Raw genomic sequence first — 25,759 nt, 5'->3', positions numbered from 1 at the left:
TTACCAGTTTCAAGTTATCCACCTCTTATGGGTAAACAGGGAGTTTAACTAACACCACTTCAGGGAAAAGAGAAAATTACCATCCCAAAATGGACAATATTTTGCAGAAGTTAAAATGAAACAAAACCCAAAATCAACCAACTTAAAACCAAAACAAAATTCGAAGACCAAAAACCAAAAGAAGCCTCACAAGAAAAGCAACCCATACAAAACCACACACCACTTCCCTTAGATCCTGAGATCAAGATTTGCAATTCTCCACTATTAAAAAAAGCATGCATTTGAACAACACTGTCCTTTAAACAAGCACACATTCCTGAACTTCAGCTACATTTATTTTAAAAACTGAAATTAACTGGCTATTGTTAAGTACTTCAGAGAATTTTATGAACATCCTGAACTCAGAATCATCAGGCCACATTGCATTTTGCATTTATAAAGACATTTTCAGGTGACTTCAAAAAACACATTTCCAACTTTTTACTGTGACTGTCTAATGAAGGAGACATTTCCTGGATTTCCTTCATAAAACAGAAGATTCAAATGAAGAAAAAAACAAATTATGCTAATTGGTCTGGCATAAGCTATAAAATAAAGCAAGCATCTAGGTAAATGAGACTGAGGACCATTTAAAAAGAAAAAGTGAATCACTACACAACCTGATACTTTTCAGTTCCACAGCCAAGATTTCTGAAAGCTAAACAGTAACTCTTCCTTCAGTAATCTAACTTAGTAATTCCTTTTATTTCTGTACAGGGCTTTCACTTCTGTCATCAGATCAACCACCTCCTGCTGCTGCTGTCTACCATAAATAGTGTGGGAATACAAGTGTGTTCCAAGAAAAGTGTAATTTCATATTGGCTCTGAGATTCTGCTTAGAAGAAACTAAGGACTAAACACTGCTGAAGCCTAATTTGCTCGTAATAGGTTTGGCATGTTCAGTCCCAGTTGCCTGAAATGCCATCTCACAGTCATGCTGTGCAAGGAAACAGCAGCTCTTGGGCAGCTGGACTGGCAGCCATCAGCTACTGCATGGCCAAGGAGTAGAACCACAGCCTGGAATAAATTCCCCATTTAGCTCCTGCTGCAGAGCAGGTCTTTCCTCAGGTGATTATCACTGCAGCCAAGTAACCATACCTTGAAATGACTGCCTTAATGTCCCAGAAAGGAGAGAAATGCACCTTTTGCTGTCTCCAGGCCCCCCAGCCCTTAGCTATTTCACCCAGCTGTCCTACTGGTCCTACTGGATCTCTTGCCCCTGATACAATCAGGGATCTGCCTGGAAGTCACTAAGAGCAGCAGCAGCAGCATCTCTGCCTTGGCTCATTTGTTCAGCTATAAAAATGTCTTGGCCTAAGTCTGTAGCCTTGAGCTGCCAGAATTATGAGCTGTGTTCTGGGACTGTTTGAAGATGTGAGGAGACAAGTTTCATTGACCTGTGTTATCATATACTTGAATATTCTATACCAGAAGGCAGGAACTGTGAAAATGTCTATAAACAGATCTCCTGGAGCTTTAAAGTCTTTCCTCAAACAGTGCTAAAATGTGCTTAAATAAGCTTTTGAATATGAAAATAAAAAATCTGGTTCTGACAGCTTCAGTACAAATCATTAAAAGCTCATCCAAGTCCACAGCAGCTGAAAACAATGTCTTATAATGGTGTACATGAGAATGACAAGCCCTACTTCTGTTAAACATTGTCATGAAAATCTTTCAATACAGGGTCTGGCCTGGAACTTCGTAATGCCCAGCATTTCTTCAACTAATCTATTTACTTAAATAACTGCAAAAGCCCAAACCATTTATTGAAGCAATTCTCCTCAGTGTTGGTATTAAGTCCTCAACTATTCAACATGAAGTTCGAAGTCACCTCCTGTGTGTGAAGAAAAACAACCTCCTCATAAACTGAGTTTTAAGTAATATTTATTCCTCACTCTCTACATATTGCTAGTGTATCACTGCATTTCTAAAAAAAAAAAATATGAGGACATAATACACCATGAAATGAAATGCATCTTCATAGCTTTTTTTGGTAACATTCACTTATCTGTTACTAAGTATAATATTTTTTATTATCACATAGGAGACATTTCTAAAAGCAAATTACTATTATCAAACTATATCAGTACTTAATTACTTTGATGCAACCAAACAGAAAATAAATGAAATATATTCACACATCTTCCATTTGAATTTCCTACAGTTTAAAACATGCCTGCTACATAATTTCTCTTTCCAAAGCCAGTCCTTTTTACTTCCCCCCTTCATTCCTCACAATTGTGTGGCTACACTGCAACATGTTAATTCTAATCCTATTTTAGTGCAACTGCATTTAGTTTCATTTCAACCAATACAAATACTTTCTGGATTTTCTGGCCTAGCTTATCTTCTTAGGTTTGCAGCCCTAACACAGAACTGTCCCTTTTGAACCTAAGGATTAAGGTATGGCAGGACAGACAATGTGTGCACACCAACTTTGGACAAAGAATGAGAAAGTTTGCAAATTTAATAGATGCAGTTTCCAAACACCACCTCTAGAAACTGAGGGGTTTTTTTTTCCCCACGATATAAATAGTTTTATATATATATACACATATACATATACATATATATAAAATATATAAATAAAGGTTCACTATATATATATATATATATATATATATATATATATAGTGAACCTTTCAAAACGAAAATTTAGGGAAGTAGATAAACAACATGAGTAGTAAGGGCAGGACTTGCACAATGAACCCTTCTTGTGTTTGTAGTTGAGTAGGTGATTTCTCCTACACAAGACAACAACAGAGCTATTCAGAGCTATTACACTGCACATTTCTACAAAGTAGCTGCTGCTTTTTTCCAGTAAACAGTCACAAGCTGTTCCAAACACGGAACAGCAGTCAACACTTCCATCGGACTCCAAGAGTCTAAGAATGATCTCAGGAGACAAGAGCAGCTTGTTTAAACTTTGACAGGAAACCAGAAGAGAAATTACAGGTTGCCACCCTTACATAGAAAGCCTAATCATGTTTAATAAAAATATTTCTACATTTAATATAAAAATCACAAAAATAACAGGAGATACTGAAAGATCTACCTAGATAATATACTCTCAACATAACACACAGCCTCAAACATTCTTAAAACTCCTGAAAAATTCTGCTAAATCTCCCAAAAGCACGTGCAATCTGACTGGTTCAAATTTTGGATGTTAACAGAATTCATGGTATGCATCTAATCCAGCAAAATGCATAACCCACTACAATCAAAATAAAGAGCAGGCAGCAGAGCCTGGGAACACGTGGGAGCTGGGAGAGAGGCAGGACAACCCTGCTGAGCACAGGATCAGCAGGAGGGAGCACTGGATAGCACAGCTGTGCTCTCCCCCAGCCTGCAGCCACACCACTCTGCACCAGGCTTGGGGCAATTTGGTTCCTCAGAACTTGAAACATAATCCCTAATCACTAACCTCCTAAAATAAAGGATGCTCTACACCATTTTCACTACTATATTTTTGTAAGCTCAGGTGCCCTGCCTCACAGGATCAAGGTTTGTTTGGTTTTTTCCTTTCGTTTATCTAATAAAGGTAGCAATTTGTAACTTTTCAGGGAAGAGGGTTGATTTGAGTACCATGAGGGACCACAACCTTATTAATGCAGGAGGTGATACAGACAGAGCAGTTTTCCACAACTCTAACAATACTGACTGAACATAACAATGCTGCACAATTAAAGGAACTGAGCAGTATTTTATATATACAGAGACCAATACATGTATGTATTGAGAGATGGAGCATGGCACACGTGCATACACACACATCTTAAAATGCTATCAGACAGTATTTTTATCACATTAAAAATCTGATACTTGCTAAAGGCAATGAATAGCTGAAATCATACTCCATAAATTAATAATGCAAACAAACTCAGTGAGTTTGCAGGTTCCCTACATGCTGCTAAGGGAACTTTCCCAATGCTGTACTAGAAGCACAAGAACAGATTTATCAGCATAAAGTTCCTTTAATGAGCACTGAAGCTCTATGGATAGGTTCAATGTCTAACAGACATAAGCATAACAGAGGTTATTAAGTACTTTATGTAGTCATGTAATTTCTACCTAAATCCATAAAAAACTAGCACCTGGGAACTGAACTCCTGTTTCCCATTCACAATGCTGGTAATGATTATACCCAAGTAAGACAACAGAAAATCAGCTTGTTAATGTGAAACATAGTCTTACAAGTTCACAATAGAAAAGCTCAAGTTAATTCAAGTAGCTATTTAACTGTTTAGAATGCACAATAATGAGTTCACTTGTAAAATATTTGGCAAATAATTCACTTTCAGAATTTCCCAAGTACGAATTTCCAATAAAAACTTCATTAATAAGTAACTGAAATCTACAACATTTTTATCCCTTAATCTGCTCTCTTGTGAAGAGAATACCAAAATTGTATGAGTTTATTAGTATGCATCAAGCATTTAGATGTAAATGTCTCTAATCCACTTCTAAATGAATCTACTGTTCAGTGTGCTCAGGCACTTCCAAACTTAAGAAAAAAAAAAGTATTTGTAAGCTCATGAAATAATTGTCTTTCATCTATTTTCCGATTTTCATGAGCTCTTACAAGGTTGTCCCAAAAGGACAGCTCAATTCTGTGATTATTGGGGAATAAAAAACAATTTGCATTTATTTTTAACAGGAGAACCTGAGATCCCAAAGAACAACTCTGGCCACTAGTTGGAGAGTGGTGTGTTAAAAATGCACAGTACCAAAAGAGCTTGCTTTGCCAGTCTTATTAGAGAATTGTTACTAAAAGATCATATATGAATATTTTAGTTTCTCTAATGTGCTAAGAGAAAAGAGCTTAGATAAATTTTTTTAATGCTCAGTAAGAGAAAAAGTAGCAAAAAAATAAAGGCTTCCAGGTAAGTTTTCAACTATTATCTCTGTGTTTCCCAAGCACAATAACAAGATTAAAATCAGTATTTGCCCAGTAATGGCTAATCTTTATGAACATTGCAAAAAAACAAAGACAAACAAACCCACAGCTGAGAAGATAATTGCTTTTCTGATCTAGGATGGGAATGCTCCACAAAAGCTTTCCCCACATCTCAGAACTACAATGAAGGACACAAAAATGCAGAGCAGGCAACAAACACCAGGGGCTCAGATGGCAAGAAGGGGACATCCATCAGGAGCAAAGCTCTCACTTTTAAACAGATCGAAACCAAAGTATTGCAGCAAACTAAAGAACTGTTTACAGAGTTGCTTTAATCCAGGAACTTGTATTACCACTCAAACAGAAACAGTTCCATATTCAACATTCACTTCCACCTCAGGTCTTGTGCTGGCACTGCCATTTATGACAGGCTTTGTTAGTCTCATCAGAGAACAATCAAGTTAAAAATTGATTTTTCTTCCTTTTTTGTCAGTCCAAATTTCACCTGAATTAGCTCTGATCTGGCTTGTTCTTTGGTTGCACAAAAAGGTATCAGCATGAAGTAGTAAATAACAACACACCTGTGTGTGAGAAAAATAGAATAATAAACAGCTCCTGTTGGCATCTGTATGTATAGTTGGGCCAAATTAAAATAAACTCTGATCACCAGAACCCCTGCAATAAGAGTTTTAGCAATGATTTGGTCAGAGTTCTGTAACGTGAACAACAGACAAGCCAGTGATGAGGGAGCGTGTTTGGTGTTTGCATATTTTTAAGTCTGGCCACATAAACTACAGATTCCCAAACCTTCACTTTGCCTAAACAATATAATCAGTAACAATTTGAGAAGATTGAGGTTTTCAGCTTGTTATTTTATAACTATGTTAGCAATACAAGCTACAGATGCTGAACTGCTAATGTACTACTGAGTCTTTGTAAAATTATACAGGTGTGACTTAACAAATAAATTAATACAGAAGCATTTGTTTGGGAATTTGTTTGAAATCAGTTCACTGAAGACTTGCTTCATTGGAAGAAAATGAAATTGCCAAGACAAAATCCCCAGTAGCTTGGACAGGTGACAATTCAGAATCTACTGGATTTAAATGGCTTGTAGCACTAAACAAACATGGGGCAGAGTGGGCAGAAACCAATTATTTCACAACTTCTTTGCAAAATGCACATGTAAAAACATTAAAATCTTAATGTTAAAACAGAGTAATCCTTCTAGCTTCATGGAATTATTCCCATATGGGCCTACGGCTAATCTGTTGCATATAGGAAATAATTTTTGCAGATGTTTACAAATTCTAAAATATATTACTAGTCAGAAGCTTTAAGAAATGCCTTTTATAACAAAAGGCAGGACAAAATTACTCCATCCAGTAAAATCTACTTCTAAGATTGTATCTGATACTTAGATTCTGCATGCAGAATGCCTTGGTTGTACTTATGTCCTTAAAAAAATCAAACCCTAACACAGAACAAGCAGTTAACTAAACCCAAACCACGCCTGAAAATTTATTTTGAGCCAAACAAACAAAAAAGCTATAACAGAAAAGAGTACTTAGTATATACTTACTGTGACATCTCATTCTAAATCTAAGTCAAATGTTTGGTTCATTTTTAAACTTCTTGCAGTATGAAAAACTAGTTTGCAGAAACCTGTTGTTTCAGGTTTCAAATTCAGAGTTCAAAAGTCTCATAACTTACAAAAAACTTCTGGCAATCTTTGTATAGGCAACAAAAAAACCTGATACATCTACTTTAAAAAAGCTTCAGGGAATTGCATTGTTTTCCAAATTGCAATTGTGATCTTCTAATCTGGCTATCCTTAAATGCTGAAAATAATTTCATGCTCTTGTATGACACTGATTCGTGAAAACAAGTTGCAGTTACAAAGCTCTTTTGCTTCCTTTTTTATATCACCTATAAATTTTAAAAACAAATAAATGAATTTTCAAAGTAACATTTCCGTTGCAAATAAAAAAGTTGACACAGGGAAAAAAAACCTAACCCTGCAAATATCATGAGTCTTGCTCAGCTGCACAAGGAGGGAGGGAGCCTCGGCGAGCTCTCCACAACACTGGGAATGAGAATCAGCAGCTCGGAGTGCTCTGGAGCAGTGAGGAGCTGCCTTCAGGCAAGTTCTGCTCCGGTGCTATCAGCACTGCCAGGCTCTCGCTGCTCACCAGCAGCACATGCACATCCTCAGCAGATCAGGTAATGCCTTCCTGAGTATCAGCACCTCATTCCAGAAACGGCCACAGGAAAAGGCACCGACAGCACAGCACTTGTACCAACTATACACCCCCATTTTTCCCTCGGAGGCATTAAGGCAAAATGATTCCAAAGAGCCAAGCGGGGCAGACCCGACGGATCGCGGAGGTTACTCATTAACCTCATTAACCCGGGCCCGGCCCGGGCACTCCCTGCACAGCGCGGCCGCTGCTCTCCCGCTCGGCACAGCACGGAGCAGAGGAAACGCCGAGGAAGAGGCGCAGGGTCCAGAGCAGGGAGACAGGAACGTACCTGGGGCACCACTGCCCAAGGGTGCCTCAGTGAACAGTGAGCTTCTCTCTCCTATCACATGATGTGTTGCAGCTGCTCTGGAACACATGACTCAATGTAACAAGGAATTGCAAAAAGCAGAAAAAACCGAATATCTGGGAGCCAACTTGCGAGAGAAACAGACTCTTCTAAAAGATTTAATCTTTCCATGATACAGTCTTAAAAACCTCCCATAATTAAATTTCTGCAGTCACTTGCCTTTCCAAAGGCACATATATATATAAAAGCCAACAGAAATAAAAAAAACAGGTGGTAAAGTCAATCAACATTATTAAATAAAAGCTGAATATATCTAATGGCAAAAAAATTGAACAGGATACATAATTCCACCTCAGCAAAAAACAGGAACTCGTTCAGAATTAATCAAAAAGAAGATTACAGATATGGGAAACTTGATTTTTAGGACCTACTAAGACAATTAAGCCAAAGGGAGGCAAAACAAAGTGGACATATAACACGTCTAAAAATCACAACCTGCACGAAATGCAGGAATATGGCTTGATGTCCTACAAGAACTAGGATTTATCCAAAGGAACTGGATGGTGGTAATTTCAGAAACAATTAAAAGGAATTCTAACAGCATATAATTAAACTACGGAACTTGTTACCACGTGAAGCTGTGGGTGATAAACGTTTACACGGCCATAGAGAGCAACCGCATAAACTCAAGTAAGACGAATCCAGCAAGAGGAACTGAACACGGTGGCACTGTTTCTGTAATATCCTGAGACTCCTCGCTCGGGTGTCCCCATGAGGCTTCTGCAAGAGGAAAGCCCCCATGGCGCACTCTGCAGAGGGAGCAGCTGGAGCGCTGCCGGCCCTGCTCCCCTCTCCCTCGGTGCCTCGGCGGCCAGCGGCAGCCAGAGGTGACATGTGTCCCCGCCCAGCCCTACTGGTGCCCTGCTGCTCACCCACCGCGGCTGTGACCACACACCGGTGACGGCTCTCAGGGTCCCTTCTGCCATCTGACCGTGGAACGGGGCAGACGCAGCAGCCTGTGCATAACTGCTTTCAATAGCACCTCACCACCACCGCCCCTTGAACTTGCCTTAGCATGAACAAGCCTTAAAGACAAAAACTACTACTCTAATTCGGTTTAGTCTATTGTTTAATTACCATTTCCAGCCTTTTGGTAAAAAACTTACAGGTAACAACTACTATCTTAATCTACTAGCAAATTAGCATACTGAGCAACAATTTAACTAATTCAAGTTGACATAAAGATTCAGGAAGAACCATCCTTCCCTCACAATCAGGCGCTCCACTGGTTACATAATCTGCTGCAGAATGCCCAGTGTGAGCAACAGGGAGGATCTCGTTGCCTGGTGTTGCCCCAACCACAGTGTGGCACTGGTTCCAGTACAGGCACCAGACTGGCCCACTGTCCATCCCAGTACTGCACCCCTGCACACTGCTTTGCCATTCACAGCCCACTTGTGCTGGACAGGTTTTTCAATGATCAAGTTGATGACTTGAAAACGCTACAGACACAGTTATGGAAAACAGGCCACAGCTGATCCCCAGAACAAAACACACCTTCAGGTTTAACAGCATGAACTCTGCACTCCCCTACTGTAAACAGACCAATTTCCTACCAACTAGGCCAGGCACTTTAACAGACTGACTGCTAGACTACCTGCTATTTCTGTAATTTTCCTCTTTGACATGCTTATAAAACTAGCAGTGCACACAAAGGGGAAAAAAGTGAAACTGTTACAGAGGCCAACTCTTAACTAATTCTGCAGAAACTTTCACTCACAGAGCTAACACTAGGAAAACAGAGCTGCAGAAAGAAAAAGAAAACATTTTTATAAGTCCACCTCAAACCTATATCATCTGTTTTGCAATGAAATTATACCAAATTCTATAAAATTACTTGCTTTTCCCTACTGCAGTATCAGTGCTGTCCCTTACAACCAAGGTTTTAATTTGTTTTAAATGATACTTGTTCCTTTTCCCAATAAACACCCTCCTCAGGGCATACAGTTCCATGCGAACACAGGCTTTTGCTCCAAATTCTGATGAGATGTGGGGTCTGGGCTCCAGAGAAAACTTTTAAAACAAAATCTACAGGCTGAAAGTTAATTGGAATGAATTTTCTTTTTTTAAGTAAAACCCACTTCATTTTATAATCAGATGTGTTATTTCCTAGCCTGTAACTCCTTGTCCTATCCCTCACTGCACAGAAATACAAGAAAGACAGCAGGGTCTTCAGCTCCTTTGGAATTAGCAAGCGAGCCACTCCCTCAGAGTCACTAAGTTTTAGGAATCAAAAGTTTAATAGAACCATTTGCAGGTTTTGAAGATTACTAAAGCCAGTACCCACTTGTGCTAATGTAACTTAATTCCAAAAAAACTCCTTAAAAACTCCACTACTTAAAAAAGCGTAACAAACATTCAGCCACTCAGGTTTATCTCTGTTCCTGAGAGCAAAAGCAATTTCACACAATTGTTAAGGAGAGGATATTAGGAATGCCATACTGAAACTGTATTTACAAGGAAGTGCAAGTCAGCCTTAATATAATTAAATGAGCTGGAATTTGGCCAGTAACTTGGGCTATGACAAATCCACAAGCCAGTCTATCCAACAGTACAATGTGTACTTGTTTATGCACTTTTCTACAGCACGATGACAGAAACTAAAAAATGTCTTTAGGCTGGTGCTTAACTTCAAACAGGAAGAATTGCATTTAAGTAATTTAAAATAAGTCACTTCTAACACCCTCCCAACTCTCATACACAGTCATGAACAGATTTTGCCAGAGCTACTCTGTGGCTATACAGAGCAGTGAATCTTATTCTGAAATAATTCAAAATAATACCTTAGAATGATATGGAGGTGGAAATTTTGAGTCTGTGGTACATCATACTGTGGCTTCTACATAACTTGGGGCAACTTACTACAAATGTCCCCAAACCCATCAAATGCTGACTTCAAAGAGAGTGCAGACAAGGAAAATAATGCAAAGAGGGAATAAATACAAGCCAGTTGAGAAAAACAAACCCAGTCAGCACCATTTTAAGAGTACTCTGGAGTTCCACAAATAGAGCATGAACCACTGCAAAAAGTGGCAGCACAGAAGTTACTTTTTGTGACTGCTCATGGCCAGGTCCCACAGCAAAGGCAAGATGTGCTACATTTTGAGCAAAGCACTCTTGTACTGCCCTGCATTTGCTGTGGAATGTCTCAGAGAAGAACACGCAGTCACTTCCTTGTGAGTCAAAGGCCTTGGATGAATATCAACTGCAACACAATCAGTGAGATGCCAAGTGGTAAGCACAAGTTTTGCAAGCGTAAAAATATAACTATTTCAAATATCAAGCAATCTCAGCAATGTATTTTAGGACATTTATGCCTCAAGCAAACTCTGCATTCTTTTGTTTCATGAAGAATGTCAGGCAGTTGTTATTTACTCTTTCAGTTGAACCTCTTCCACAGTATTTCAACCCCTTAGGTACCTCACTGGACCATATCACATATCAATTAGTACTGCTTAATTAGCAACAGGCCCATGTAAAGCAGTGACAGAAAGAATTTTTAAGAGTTGTTTATACCTACATCAGTGTGTGTGTAAATTCATATTTTTAAATATACATACTGAATGCTAAGAAAAAACTGTAGTATGACATTGTTTTAAGCTCAAAATTATCCTTAGGAACTGCAAGCCAAATTTATTACTGTGATGTACAGTTTGCAGTCAAAGTAATCTTGGGAACAGTACGTTGTTCCTTCCATATATGAAAAAAGGCTTTTAGAAATCCTCATTGCTCAAACTGTCATCTACCAGAGATTATTTCTTATTTAAAATATGGACGTCATTAATACCTACATTTTTATAAATACGTTATGATGAACAGTAATAAAAGCATCTCTTTATTTCACCCACACCCCAAAAAGATTATTCTGTAGAGGTCTGAAGACACAAATTCCAAACTTACCTAACAGCACCATATTTAATAAATGAATAAAGATGGCATTAGAAGTTTTCCAATACAGTAGTCAATCATACCCACAAAATACTGGAAATTCTGTGACTATTTTCCTTTAAAATAAAGGAAGAGTCTGACACAGGCTTTGCTACTGGGTTCTGCACACAGGTAAAATCTGTCTGATGAAAGTGTAATTACCAGTAAACTTCTGAACCGTGTCAAGGATGCAAAACCACTTAACAGTGGTTTAATTTCCAATACTCACAATAAAACCAAGACATTATTCTATATGTGGTAAAGCATCACACAGGCAAAACTGCCTATGTGTTTATTTAGTGTTTCAGGTGTGTTAGAATAAGTTTCAACAGACACAAATATCATTACCTTTTCCTGCTCAAAAGCAATATTCCCTTAAACAATACCAAGATTAAAATATACCAAAGTCAATACTAACAGAGGTATTTGTCAAATTCCTGATTCATGCCTACCTGGTAAAAGTACTGGTTCCAGTTTTTTAATCCTTGGTTCTGATGTTATATTGTCATCAGCCTGAAGAAAAAAAAAAAAGATAATTTACTTAAGGCTCAGAACATTTACAGTCAGACACTGACCTGCTTGCACAGAAGAGAAAGTTATTTTAACCAAAAAGGTTCATCTTAAGGAGCTGGAATCCAGCCATAGCAAGAGTTTTTAACAATTTTGAGGGCATTTAGATTTGTACCAAAAGAATAATAAAATACTTAAAATATTCATGTTTAACAATTTGGGCAACCCAAACTATTACAAGTCACAGGATGAATAAAAAACAATTTGGCTTGACACTCCATAATGGCTTGAGATCTTCAACAAGTTTTACAGATATAGACACTCAAGTTCAAAAAAACTCTCTACTAACTTCTAACATGCACAGCTGTCCAACATAGGAAAGATTTCAAAAAAACCTAAGGCCTATAACACGTATATGCCTACTTGCACTTTAGTTTCAAACCTTAAAAATTAAAATCTCCTATAAAAAGATTGAAACCTTTAGTGAAATAACCCACATTTCCTATAATGATAGTAATATAACCATTTCCCAGCACTAGGATTATCCAGAACTGTGTTATATGGACATCTCACTTCTACTAAGAAATTGGGAAAAAACCAAAAATGAGTCAACATGCCAAACATGTTGCTAGAAGAGGTCCTGTCTTTTCTAAAATAAATAAATATCACTTTCTGTCAAGTGCACATCCAGATGACACAAAAAGTCCTGGTGTTCTCTACATACTCAGTACTATATGCGCTATATATAATTGATATATACACTCGGCTTTCTTATTTATGCCATCAGACACGTTCTAAGCATGAAGCGATGGCTACAAGTGAGAGTTTAACTATCTGCACAGCAGAGCAGCGCCCGCGGCTTTCTCCTCATCCCGCCCAGCGCTGCGAGCAAAGCGAGCCCAAACACCTGAAGCATAACTCACAACTTTCCAAAATAATCTGGCACGGGCCGATTTTAACGAACACAGGACTTTATTGCGATACAAGTCCGGCATCCCGACCGCCGTGCGGGCTCTGTCCGTGTGCGACGCGGAGACCCGGAGGCCGAGGGGCTGCACCCCGAACCGGCTGCGCAGCTTTTGTTTCCCGGTGCCACGGAGGGCTCGGGGACCCGGCAGCCCTTCCACAGGTGCTGTTCGCTACCCCCCGGGCCAGCGGGCACAGCCCCCGGGCGGCACCTCGGCCAGGGACAGGAACGGCCCGGGGCGGGCAGCGCAGGGCAGGGCAGGGCAGGACAGGGAAGGGAGGGCAGGTCGGTAATGGCAGTAAAAGGCGGTTACCTGAGGCAGAAGGTACGACTTGAAGGTGGGTTTGGGCTGCTTGAGGGAGAACATTGTGGCCGCCGACGGCCGGGCCGGGCCGGGCCGCGGAGGTGGTGCCGACGCCCGCCGGCTCAGGCCCGGCGCCCGCGGCCGCTCGGGCTGCGCTCCCCGTCACACCGCGGGGGCGGCCCCGGCGCACCCTCCTTCCCCAAGGGAGGAGCCAGCGGCCTGGGCAGGCCCGGGCTGGAGCCGCTGCCGCCCCGCATGGAGCCCCCGCGCCTCCCTCCACCTCCCCGAGCCGGCCCAGCGGCTCCTTGGGCGGGCGGCGGCCCCGGCCGGGCCGTGAGGGGCGGGCGCGGCTGTGGCCGCGTACGGCGGCGCGGAGGGAACAAGCGGCCCGGCCGTGAGGGCCGGCCCGCGGCACCGCGCAGCCCCGGCACGGCCGCACTGCCGGGGCCGGATCACCGCCCCGCCGGTCCCATGCCGCCCGGTCCGGGCCTGCCCAGGGACAGCCAAAAGCGGGGCCTGCGGCGGGCGGGGCCGCTTACCGAAGCGCAGGGTTGCCGCAGTTCGGCCTCAGAGCCCCGTGGGAACTGCAAGCCCCGCTCCGGGGCCTGCAGGAGTTACCGCTACCCAGGGCTGGCTCGTAAGGCAGCGGTAAAATCCAGCTCCGGCGCGGTGGAGAGAGGGGCTGGTGAGACACTGGCACAGGCTGCCCACGGAGGCCGTGGCTGCTCCATCGCTGGCAGCGTTCACAACCAGGTTCTGTCAGGCCTACAGCAAGATGCCCCTGCCCATGGCAGGGTTTTGAACTGGATGATCTATGCTACATCCCAAGCCCTTGACGTTCTGGGATTCTGTGAATCACCACTTACTGCTATGGAGTTTTTCCCCTACCACCCTTTACAGAAGGTGTATGCATTACAGCTGTGGGGTGTAAGCAACCCTCTCAGGCACATGATGTGACTTGGGGATGGTTCTGTGCAGGGCCAGGAGCTGGACTCCACGATCCTTGTGGGTCCCTTCCAACTCAGCATATTCTGTGATTCTGAGAGGGCTGGATGATGCCCCAGGCAGGTGCTGCAGTCACCCTCCCACTCTGCGGCCCTGCTGACTGTGGGAGCTGGATGTTGATCCAATATCGTTGTAACTCCCTTTAAGTTTTCCAGGCACTCATGTACTGCTCACCTGAACTTCTCCAGAACATGGAAACAACACAGACACCTACCTAAACTGCCAAAATCCATCACTGCTATCTCTTTTAAGTACGAAACTGAGTAAATGCTCATGTTTACTTGGCACGCATAAAGGTCCATACTGCAGGGGATTATTATGACTGCTCTAAACTTGGCTTCCACAGTGAAAACACCTACTACAAGAAGCAACAGTTTGGGTGGAAATGTGGTTTAATGGAGAACCCTAAATCAGGAATACATAGTCTGTCAGCTGTGAGATCTAGGGAAGGGGGAGAGTCTGGGTTCTCCTGCTGATGATCCAGTCACAAGGGAACTGGGTCAAACCAGCAGGTCTCTCCAGATCTTGGAGCCAGGTCTGAAGTGTTCAGTAGGGTAAGAAGGGCTGGCCCCTGGCTGCTGGTGCACCACAGTCATGGTTCCAGCTATGAGCCAAACAGAGTTCACAGCAAGGACCGTGGTTTAGGGGTGGGAGTTGAAGGCTGGGACCTGACAAACAAACTGCTGGTGTTTCACAGCCCCACCATATTAAAAAGCATAATTTTGGTCAGCACAGTGTCATGAAAATGGAACAGCTCACGTACAATGTAACATTTGTAAAGGCCTGCTACAGCATAGTGGTGAAGACTCCAAAAAATGGACACATTTTTAGACACAAAATGACACATGTAGTACTCAACATCAGCTGCAAAGCTAAGATCTTCCCTCATTAATAGAAAGTATATCATATTGCATTATAGAACCTGGGATTTTTTGTGAAGTCTGAGGCTGTGTGTTCAATGAAAGAACATACTTTAGGGCACAATCTGGATCCCACAATTTAGAGGAGATGCCCCACTGATTGCAGCAGGAAGGTTTGATTGAACAGTGGGGAGGGAAATAATTCACTGGCGCCTGCCTAGACTGAGGAAAGCTCATGTGCATACATTTAATGCAGTTCAACAGCCCAGCAAGGAGCACCCTGCTCTTGGACTTGTAGATAGAGAAGATAAAACCAATCCCAGTGTACTTTTCAAAACAAGTGCACCTCCTTGCACAAAGGTCCCATCTTATTGCTTCTGGCAGACAATGTCCTTCACTTTATCCTCTATTTTCACATATACCACTTTTATTTTATGCTGTAAACATCCTTGTCCAAGTGCGCTTATTCAGCCTGGCATGATCTCATGTCCCAGTCCATTTTAGAGAGTGCACTGTGCTGCAGATGCTGCTGATGGTATAGAGCTGAGTGCTGTGAGAGCAAACCACAGCTCCTCTCATCCCCTTTCATAACCTAAATCCTTGGGATGTTTGATAAGTGAGAAATACGTCGAGACTAGCCCTTATCTTTATCCTTCTTTAAAGTTTTTGTTCATATTTAGAACACTGGTGAAAGGGAATATAACTCAAAAAGAGGGAAAGAGAAAATGAGGGGGTGAGGAAGGCAGAAAATGCCCAGATTTGAAATTGCCCATAATAAATTTGCCAGTGGTATTAAAAATGATGATTATTTACAGCATATCAGAATTACAAGAGTGTTTCTGCATCAGCACAGAGACTTTTTAGGAGTAGATGCAAAAGCAATCTTACTCATGAGAGGATGGTCACAGGATATCAAAAATTTCCATTAAGGACTGCACTGACACATTGAAATTGCAGTGCTGCTATGAAAAGGAGCAAACAAAATCAAAACTAAGCTCTCACAAGATTTATGAGGATTGTTACTGAAACTGGTTACAAGTTTCCACTGGAAGAGTTCTATGCCAGTAGGAGAAGAAGGCTGATTTGGCAGAATTGAGTACTTTGGAGAAGCAAGTTAATTGCCACAACTTGCAGTGAAATGCAGACAGGCAGAGCAGGACAGGCAAGTAGGGCCGGGTAGGCAGGCAGGGCAGGGCAGACGAGGCAAAAGGTCAGACAGGGAAATCCTCTGGTTCCTTTTTGGAAATGAACTCAGCTGCCTGCCCATCTCTGGCCATCCCAGCTCTGCCTCACTTGCTCACTTTTTTCAAACAGTTCTGCTAAGCCAGAGATTTTTGAGAATGCCTTTGTCTATGAGAGCAGTCTAGAAATAATGGTGGGAAGACAGCTATGCAACAAAGCCAGCTGAAGATTGCAGATGTCTGGTGTTATTCTCATTATTTAAAAAATAATTTTTTTTACTCAGCAGAGTTGTTTTCCTTGTCTCTACCTTGTTATTCAGTGGTATTTCCTGTGTGCTAGCCTGACCAGGACCCTTCCACTTGGCCACTCTCTCTGAGAAGCAACCTGGCCTGCTCTCCCAGTGGTATCACCCCCAACACTGTGTGGCTGTCTCCCAGGGCTCTTTTTACACACAGTGCCACTTTTGTGACAGTGCAGATAATTATCTGTTAGCAGTGGCTGGGGTGCAGAACCTGCTGTGTTCAGTCCACACTCAGATTAGGCACCTTCCTAAAAGTTGTGCTACAACCTCCCAAGGCAGCTCTGTGGCTGGGGAAGTGCTTTGGCTTATGCAATGCATGAGGGCTGGGGTTAAATCAGAACAGATTTTCACAATGGTCCCTTTTGATCTCTCAGCAGATTGGAGAATGGCTTTCATTAGGCATGTTCAAGAACAGGTTAGACCACCATCTGCCACTGATGCTATTGACATAGCTGAACTTGCCTAGTGCAGATGATCTCTTCCAGGCCTGTATTTCTATGGCAACTTCCGTGTTTTCATAGCTCTCTGAAGACTGGTTCAATTATTGGTTTGAACTCCAAGACAAAAAGATACAAGTGTTGTCTGATTTCACAGCAGAGCTATGTGCCCAGAGCTATAGCAAGTGTGCAGCAAGCCTGCAAAGTCAGGGATTCACTGATGGAAGTCAGTTCTATTTTTCCCTGAAAGTGGTACAATTTATTACATTACCTGGACACCTCTCTACTTGTGCACTTGATAGTTTGTGCACCCAAGTTGCCTCAGCCTGCAACCAGAAGTATGGGACTCTGGGGACTTGTGAGGGAGCCACCCCTGCAGATCTGTATCACCTCTTATAGAACAAAAACATAATGCCTTAAATTTATTAAGCAGTTGGTAAAAAAATCCAGTCATTCCTGAATGTCCTTGATGAAGATCTAGGAGAAGAATATTTAAAATGTGTTTACATACATAAACCAGCAAATTTGACAATCTTGGCCAAATACATACAAAAGACATAAAAACTATGCAGAAGTTTAAGTTTCTTGAGGTATCTCAGGAAAGCAGCCTCCTTTGCAAGGCATATCTGTGAAGTGGAGGCTGTCTTCTTTGTGTGGAGGTTTAATGATATGGAACTTTGCTATGCCAGGTAAGGGTACTTTCCTTGTTAACCATTGTGTAGATTTTACTTGCCTGGAGTTACTGGGTGCTGTTCATGGCATAGTTCTTGGCTTGGACTATTTCACACAGGTATTGTGATAGTGACTATTACATTACTGGTGCATCTAAACTAGAATCTTATCTTTTTCCATGGCCCTTTTTGAAGGCTCTTGGTTTGCTCAGGATAGCTTGCTGAGCACAGCAGTCCAGTTAGGGTAAGCAAAGGGAGATGCTTGGATCTGGAGTCATGCAGGATGAAGCACTGTGGTTTTACTGGGGGTTCATGTTGCAGAGACAAAAGAGAAGCAGGCACATGAAATTATGCACCCTCTTTTTCATCAAGCACTAGGTGGACACCAGCACTTAAATATTTCAGCTGAACCTCTGCAAAGAATAATTTAAAGCCTGTTATGAAGACATACCTTACATCCATTGTAAAGATAGAGGGCATCAACCATAAAGCACCACTTTTCCATATCAAACCCTGCAGATAAGGCTAAAAGTTGAAAAAAACCAAAATAAAACTGCAGTTTTAAGAAAATCTGTAGTCTTTGTCTCACTCCTCCCAAGGCTTGTGGTTTGTCAGCCTACAGTGCAAAGTATGGCTGGGTACTGTTTTATGCCTACCCCAAACTCCTGTGCCTGGCACAATTTGAAATGGTCTTTAAATGGCCACATCAGCCAGGTCCTTATGTGACTTTTGCCTTTCTGTCTGATCCTGGATCACAACAGGGGATCAAAATCCACAATAAGGCTGAATTTTCAGCTTAGGTGACGGCTGCATGTGGTAGAATATTTATCTGCAATGGTTGCAGTGAGAAGAAAACATCCCCAGGGGTAATGTAGCCTCATAACCCAGAAAATAGAGGCTAATTGTCACTGCTAGTAACAGGCCACAGGGTTTATGCTGACATTGTAAGGCCTCAGGACTGAGCTTGTCAGGACTGCTTTGTCTGAACTTGCCTTAACCTGCCTCAAGCTGTCCCTCATTTTCTAATGATAAGGAAATTCAGGTTTATTTGTAGGATTTAAAGGCCACTGATGAAAAACAAGATATAACTTTGTAACTCTCATAAAAACGCCACTAAAGCAGCAAAAAATAAGGACAAAGAAACAACATGATCATGCTCACCCTACAAAGGATGTAGGATTCTGACAGCTGGCAGTATGTCCTCACTATCCTCACTGGAGCCACTGACCATTAGACCCAGGGGATCAGAGCAGGTGTCAATAAACATCAAAATAAAGGGTAGGTAGTAGGAAGTGTACATCAAATAACTTTAGGTTTTTTCTCGTTTTCCATTAGCATAGTAGTATTCTTTTCTGTTCTCTCTTCTTGTCTCTTCTCTAGTTAGATGGATCTAAACTAATAACAATTTATGTATTAGACTGTTGAAACTTGTTACACCAACAATAAATTCTTAACTTTACATCCAAGGCTCCCAACAGCTTTTGGGTGCAACACTAATTCAGGCAGAAGTGCCCTGCTGGACAGGACAGTGCTGCAGAAGCATCTGTGGGACCCCAGACAGTGCAAAGACTGCTGTCATTTGGAAAAGTCACCTGCTCCACATGAAGGGCTCCAGCAGCACACTGGCTTTGTGTCAGCCCAGAACACCTGTAACAGGGCACAGTCCTGTTATTCATCTTGCAGAGCTAATGAAAAGATCCTCTTAACATCCTTGGTCATGCACCTTCTTCATGTTCCTGTTTCCTGACAAGGCCTTGCAGATGTGTTCTTTTTTTTTTTTATTTATTTAGAAGAACAGATAAATATTTTGCTGAAGATGCCAAGCACAGAACCCTGGAAAGCATCCAAATAAGCAGCATGGAGAAACCATAGTTGGAAGGTTTCAATGGCTACTTTAATGAATTAGGAAATAATATGGAAAATGGGCTTTCTTGATTCTTAGGTATCAAACTCCAGCTTCTAAATTGATAGAGTGACTCTGCAACAGGAGAGGCTTGTGAGGGCAAAGTTAAGCTAGTCCCTGAATGATGCAATGTAAAAAGGGGTAACTCATGGAATCAGGTGGTAGGGTCATGAACCTGCCTTTGTGAATATGACAATTAGTCACTGTGTTGAAAACATTTGCCTTGAGGGAAAGGGAAATGTTTGTATTGCAAGATACTGTAAGATGAACAAATTTGAATTACCTCAGAGTAATATCTCTGCATAGACATTGCCCTAGAGTACACACCCTTTCGGCTTGACCTGCTTCAGTATAGGTCAAGCACATAATAAATCATGGCAATGGAATTCACAGTGACATTGCTGTGAAGTCACCACATGCCTAGCAGTGAAGGGGGACACATCTTCCTGAAAAGCAGCATTAAACATGCCTCTTCAGAAATGCAAATTCCCTGCCTGCATCCTTTCAGCCAGTATTCAAGAAAGCATGGAGGTAGACATGCAAATGTGTTGGTCATTATTCTGCTTAGTGAGCTCCAAATCTATTATTAGTCTTCTATGCACATACAAAACCATATTTAAATCTTATTAAAGTGGCTGTTTGTCTAAAATGACTCTGCCAAAGCCACTGCTGTTACTTCACATGTAACGGCAGAGAGGTTGTCATTCGGTTCATGCTGTGTGAGAGCACAGAAAATATCCAAACCTCTTAAAATCATCCCTCTATAGAAAATTTTATGCAAAATTACTGGCAAGTGTTAAGAAAAAAACTTTGCTTAGAAGATGTTTGGCTCATGCACTGCATAAGAAGAAACAGATTAGTGAAGTATTTTGACATTATAGAGAAAAAATTGCTATATTGAATTAATTTACCATATTTTTCATGTGTTTCTTTATAAATATTTTTACACAAAGGAAGTATATAAATACAAAGGTAAAATATTTTTGTTTGAAATCTACATGCTATCAGATAAATTTTCGAGGTAAGTGCTAAAAAACTTAAGTGGTCAAAAGCATGATTAACACACATTTTATAAAGACAATATAACAAGAGGTATGCAACACACTGTATTCCATTCCACAATGCATACTGCTTGTTTAGCACAGTGCTGAAAAGCTGCATCCCGTTGTGTTTGTTCATGAACCCATTTCTGGTGAATGTGCAGGCAAACAATAAAAAGGCATTGGCAAACTGGAGGCTATTTTAACCACATATACACAATGGCTCTGTAGTTGCACAGAATGGTAACACAGAAGTAAACATGGAAGTGAAACAATTTCAAATGTCATTCTGTTTGTACCAAATGTCAAGTTCCCTAAGTTGAAGAAAAGAGAAGCCCACATAAAAAGCAAAATGTCAACACTGTTCCAACAGCAGTGAAACCAGTAAACCTGCTGGTAAAAACCAAGATAGCAAAAATCCAAAAGAAATGATGACTGAACTTTGTGAAATGTCTGTGCACTTTCCATCATCATTCAGTTTAGTAACAGTACTTCAGGGTATAAGAATGGAAGGAGTATGAAAAAATAATGCAAACAATACAAATCCATACAGATACCATTAATAAAGTCTTCCATCAATCTCTGCATTTCAAAATGCTGTAAGCATCATTGTCAAGGAGGACATTGAGACCTGCACTGTGGGGCTGATGGTGAGTGAAAATAGAAATGATCTCTTTTCAAAATAGCTTATGAGTGAGTCCTGATGGGCAATGAGTTAAGCATAAATCTTTGACCAGTATTCTGCCTTTAACTAATTTTCAAAATCCTCTGCCCAGTGGTAAGCTTCCCCTGTTGAAGAGAGGTGCTGAATATTTCAGAAATCAAAGTTCCTAAGACTTAACAGGGAAGAATGACCCAAATAACACCCTGCTATTATGAAGAAAATTATCAAAACCTAGTACTTAGAATGCCACTGCAGAGACAAGTGCTCTGGATACATCTAACTATGGATGCTGGTTTCCACTCTTAGTCCTCAAAACACTTTTTCTGTAGAGACTTTTTTCTCCTCTGACATTTGGTTTTGAAATTTACTCAGGAAAATGTACAGAATTTCTATTCTCATCTGGAAAAATCTATATTTTGTTTAGACAGACTCCTAAAAACTGTTCCTTGTTCCTCATGTGGCATAATGAAATTGCAGAATGGAAGATGAATTTGTCACAGTAGATTTCAAGCAAAGATCAAAAAATCTCACCTGATCAGAACACCTTTCCTGTTCTGTTTTGATTTGTTTTCCCTTGCAGGCATCTAAGAAAAGTCAGAATCTTATTCTAAGTCTACATGGACTTCTGTTGTAATCCTCATTTATACAAACAAAACACTAATGCAGGTTTTGTATTTATATTATTAAAATATCTATGTACTTGATATTCTTAGAATCTCCCTAAACATTTTGAAACAATGATCACTGTTTTTCAACAGTTTAAGGCTGTCAGCATGCTTTGGGTTGGGGACAGATGTGATCCTGAAAGCAAGATTATGCCACTGAAGTTCAAGGACAGGTTAAGAATATGTCTACATGTGGCTTTCCAGGTCAGATTTCTCCAAACACAACTGTATTTTGCCACTCTGACCTATTTTAGTGGATGAGAACTGCCCTGTCATGCCATTCTGAAAGAGAAGCTAAGAAGCATGCATGAAATCAGAAGTGAAAGAGGGGACTGCATAATTTTTTCTTGCCTCCAACAATTTTGTTTTGATCTGAAAAACACCATGGCTACAAAGAAACCAGCTGCATAAGTGAGGATAAAACTAAGGCTGGTTAAAAATGTGTTCAGTTTGAGAAATCTTCTGATAAAATTATTACATTATAATATTGCTCTTCCTCTAAGAGCTTTTATAATGAGCTTGTCATTAAATGAGCTTATGAAGGAGGCTGAAAGGGAACAAAGGAATATCTACAAATTGGGCATCTGTGGATTGTACCTACATTTTATCTGCCCCTGAGAGAACATCTCCCTTTCACCCAACCCAGCAAGCATTTATTTAAGAACAGAACATATATCTATTAGGTTTAAAAGAAGAGAAATACATATATTCACAATTCTTCTTCAAAAATTAATTTTAAAATCCCTAATTTGTTCAATTAGTCACTCTGCTTTCTCAACTGTTGGTAAAACAGGGGCCATAAGCCACTTTAACATTCAGTTTCTGTGGATGCATTTTCTTGCCTGGTTTTCTGTTCTGTTGCACTGCCAAATGCTACCACCAAATTAGTTACACTGCTGGCATGTCCTGGTCTATTTAATTTGTCCTTCACGGACTTGGCTTTCCGGGAATGGCTGTGCAAACTCTTGGAGCGTACTGATGGGAACCCAGGAGTCCTTTCTGGCTTTGCTGACAGGAAATTCTCCTTCTCAGCCTTGACAGGGGCAGGCATAGAGGTGTAAGAGGCACTCATACCTGCTTCACCAACATTACTATCATCATCTGTGTCCATCTGCTTCTCCTCTGCTTGCCTTTCTGCTTCAGAGATCAACCCGGGGTACTCTGGAGGACGTTCTTGAGAAAGCTGCTGCTCTACTTCGTATTTCCACTCCGTGGCCCACTGCTCAATTGTAGAAGGGCACACCTGATCCATAATGGTACTGTACTCTGAGGTCCAGTTGTTAACTCCTCCAACCAGCTTTCCCCCTTGTGCAAAAATAAAGCTCCTTGACTTCATCATAGTGGTTTGACAAGCACTGAAAGTTTCAGGAGGAAAATAACGCATTGCTTTGGATTTGTCTAAGGGATAAGAGATGGTTGCTTCTAACTTGGTACGTTCTACTTTTAACTGAGTATTCTGAAAATCTGGTCCTGCTACTGACTGACTGTTCGTAACAGCACTCATCTGGTTTACACTTTGAGGGATCATTCCATCGCTACTGAAAACTCCCTGCTTTTCACTCCCCAAACCACCTGAGCCAGAACGGGCTCTAGAAACATTCTGTGCAATTTCTAATGTAGATTTACTGTGATCTGCTGTAGCAACTGCATTAGGACTCGAAGCATGGAGTCCAGTTTGGTGTTCTGGAGCCAGCATCCTTGGGTCTGCTCCATCTTCTTTGGTACCAATAGAGTGGGCTTTTTTACGCATGGCCGGTGACATAGGCGCGGTGCTGTCATCAAAGGTCAGCTCGTCCCCACTGATGTGGTATTTGTACATGCTGTAGCCATCAGAGCTGTTGACACTGCTCTGCCTCAGGAGGTAGGCAGCATCACACTCTGAGGAGGCTCGCGAGCGCGTGTACGTCAGCTCGGATTTGTCGATGCCCGCCAGCTTCTCCAGAGCATTCACCATCCGACCCGAGAGCTCCTCCAGCTGAGAGAGCCGCAGGTCCACTGTCTGCAGAGAAGCTTTCATAAAATGTTCTCTTTCATTCACTTCTTCTAGCCTCATCGACATATTTTCAACTCTGTGGAGTATAAAAAAGGGAGCAGAGAACAGAACCTGGAGACTGGTGCAGTAACCCACTACAGGCACACAGCTCCTGATTTCTTCCTAAGGCAGAATTTTGTGGTGTCTATCATGCCTTCTTCTTTTTTCCTATGAGTAGCAACAAAAGCACGAGCATTTTCTTGTTATCTATGCTTTCTGTACACCATATTAGAGGGGTTTTGAACTTTGCCCTTACATTCATGGCAGGAAAGCCCTTAGGGACAGACTTCTATTAACATTTCTGCGTGTGCCACCCACTGTGTGCTCAGTTGTTCTCTTTCACTGTGAAGCATCAAATTAATTACATGAAAAATACTTTCTAATGGCACGCTCACAGGGTGACTTAAAATAGCATCAAAGCATGTTGTAAAACAGGTTCTGCAGCTGTATGAGAGAGAAACATATACTGGTGTTGATGGGATTGCTTTTGCTCTTGAAATACCTTTCTACTTTATATCAGCTGAAGGGAGTGGAACTATTGTCTAGTTCAATTAAAAGACTACTTTTTCCCATTTTCTTCTTATCATTTATATCATAATGGATGTGATGGTACTAGAAAAATGCATATAGAGATAATTAACTGGAATGTGGCTTAGAGATCTTATACTAATAAATCTACTGTGGAAATTAAATGAATGTTTTCTTGCTCCCATACACAAAAGATGATGAGGCATCTGGAGCAAGGAGCCATGAGAAATAAGCAAATCTGCTTTGTGGCCATAGACCATAGTGAATCAGTGAGGCTTAACAGCCCTGCTTTATTCTCTGCCACAATGCCTAGGAATTGTTCAAATTGCCACAGATAACCAGTGTGATAGAATATATGTAGCAGGTTTAATTTACTTCTCTATTCTCAAATTTCAAACATAATAATGCAAGATGTTCAGGGCCTCTCTCAAGAAAAAGAATTTTATCTATTGAATTATATGGCTCACAGAGCTACTTCATAACAAATGTTAAAATGAAGATACAAATAGATATATAGATAAATATGTATGCGGAGTACTTAATCAGCAGAATACTGTGAGATAGACTAAGGTGAAAGAGTGTTTCAAATGTGTATCATTTACATTACAGGGAGAATTTTTCTTCATTTCAAGGAACTGACAAAAGACCCCATCTCTTGACTTAGATCTGCTGACAGAACAGGCAGAGCCTTCAGGAACAGTCCTGCCAAGTGACCTGGTAAAAAAGACTGCTGCCATTAGCACTGTGTGCTTACACAGCAATGTGCAAACATTGCCTAGTCCTCTGAGCAAGCATAATGATTAACATGGGAATATTCCCCATCTTTTAAATGGGGAAGTTCATACTGAAAAGCTAAATGCCTTGTTCAAAGCCTGCAAGAGAATCTGTGGCAGAGATTAAAATTCAGCAGTTGTGAGTGCCAGACCCTAATGCAAAGGTCCAAGGGAAGAACCCTCAGTGCTTTTGTCATCAAGCTCCAAAATGTTTCTCATGGTTGGATGAACTGTTGGAAGCTCAACAAGCAGCAGTTTTCTCAAATAGATAAAAAGCATCACTGTGATCCTCAGATGGATAAGAGGTATAAAATTCATCATAAGCAAAGATGTTCTTATAACAAAGTTACCCAAAGTTAGCAGATTTAGTGACAAAACAGAGAGAATAACAAAAAGCTTGCTCTTTTGAGAGATGCACCTGCTCAGATAGTTATTTGGGAT

At 41.1% G+C, this 25,759-nt stretch overlaps 2 protein-coding genes across 6 annotated transcripts in view; both read right to left on the bottom strand.

The window, feature by feature from the left end:
• Positions 1–13,412, bottom strand: part of MTMR10 (myotubularin related protein 10) — a 34,320-nt gene extending 20,908 nt beyond the window's left edge. The window contains exons 1-2 of one of the 4 annotated variants that reach the window (XM_059858178.1): positions 13,267–13,412; positions 11,929–11,989 (exon numbers count right to left, since the gene is read on the bottom strand). In XM_059858178.1, the coding sequence (XP_059714161.1) occupies positions 11,929–11,989; positions 13,267–13,320 (115 nt within the window). In that variant the 5' untranslated portion in view covers positions 13,321–13,412. Of the gene's footprint in view, positions 1–1,799; positions 1,874–7,471; positions 7,575–11,928; positions 11,990–12,909; positions 12,997–13,266 lie in introns of those variants that run through there. The other 3 variants (XM_059858177.1, XM_059858180.1, XM_059858179.1) reach the window with 3 other exon arrangements.
• Positions 13,413–19,585: 6,173 nt separating this feature from the next.
• Positions 19,586–25,759, bottom strand: part of TRPM1 (transient receptor potential cation channel subfamily M member 1) — a 95,759-nt gene continuing 89,585 nt past the window's right edge. For both annotated transcript variants that reach the window (XM_059858172.1, XM_059858173.1), the window contains exon 29: positions 19,586–24,054. In XM_059858172.1, the coding sequence (XP_059714155.1) occupies positions 22,794–24,054 (1,261 nt within the window). In that variant the 3' untranslated portion in view covers positions 19,586–22,793. The remainder of the gene's footprint in view (positions 24,055–25,759) is intronic.

Source organism: Haemorhous mexicanus, chromosome 13 (genome assembly GCF_027477595.1).
Source record: "Haemorhous mexicanus isolate bHaeMex1 chromosome 13, bHaeMex1.pri, whole genome shotgun sequence".
NCBI lineage: Eukaryota > Metazoa > Chordata > Aves > Passeriformes > Fringillidae > Haemorhous > Haemorhous mexicanus.
The sequence above is the reverse complement of the archived record's forward strand: the minus strand, read 5'-3'. Positions and strand labels throughout refer to the sequence as shown.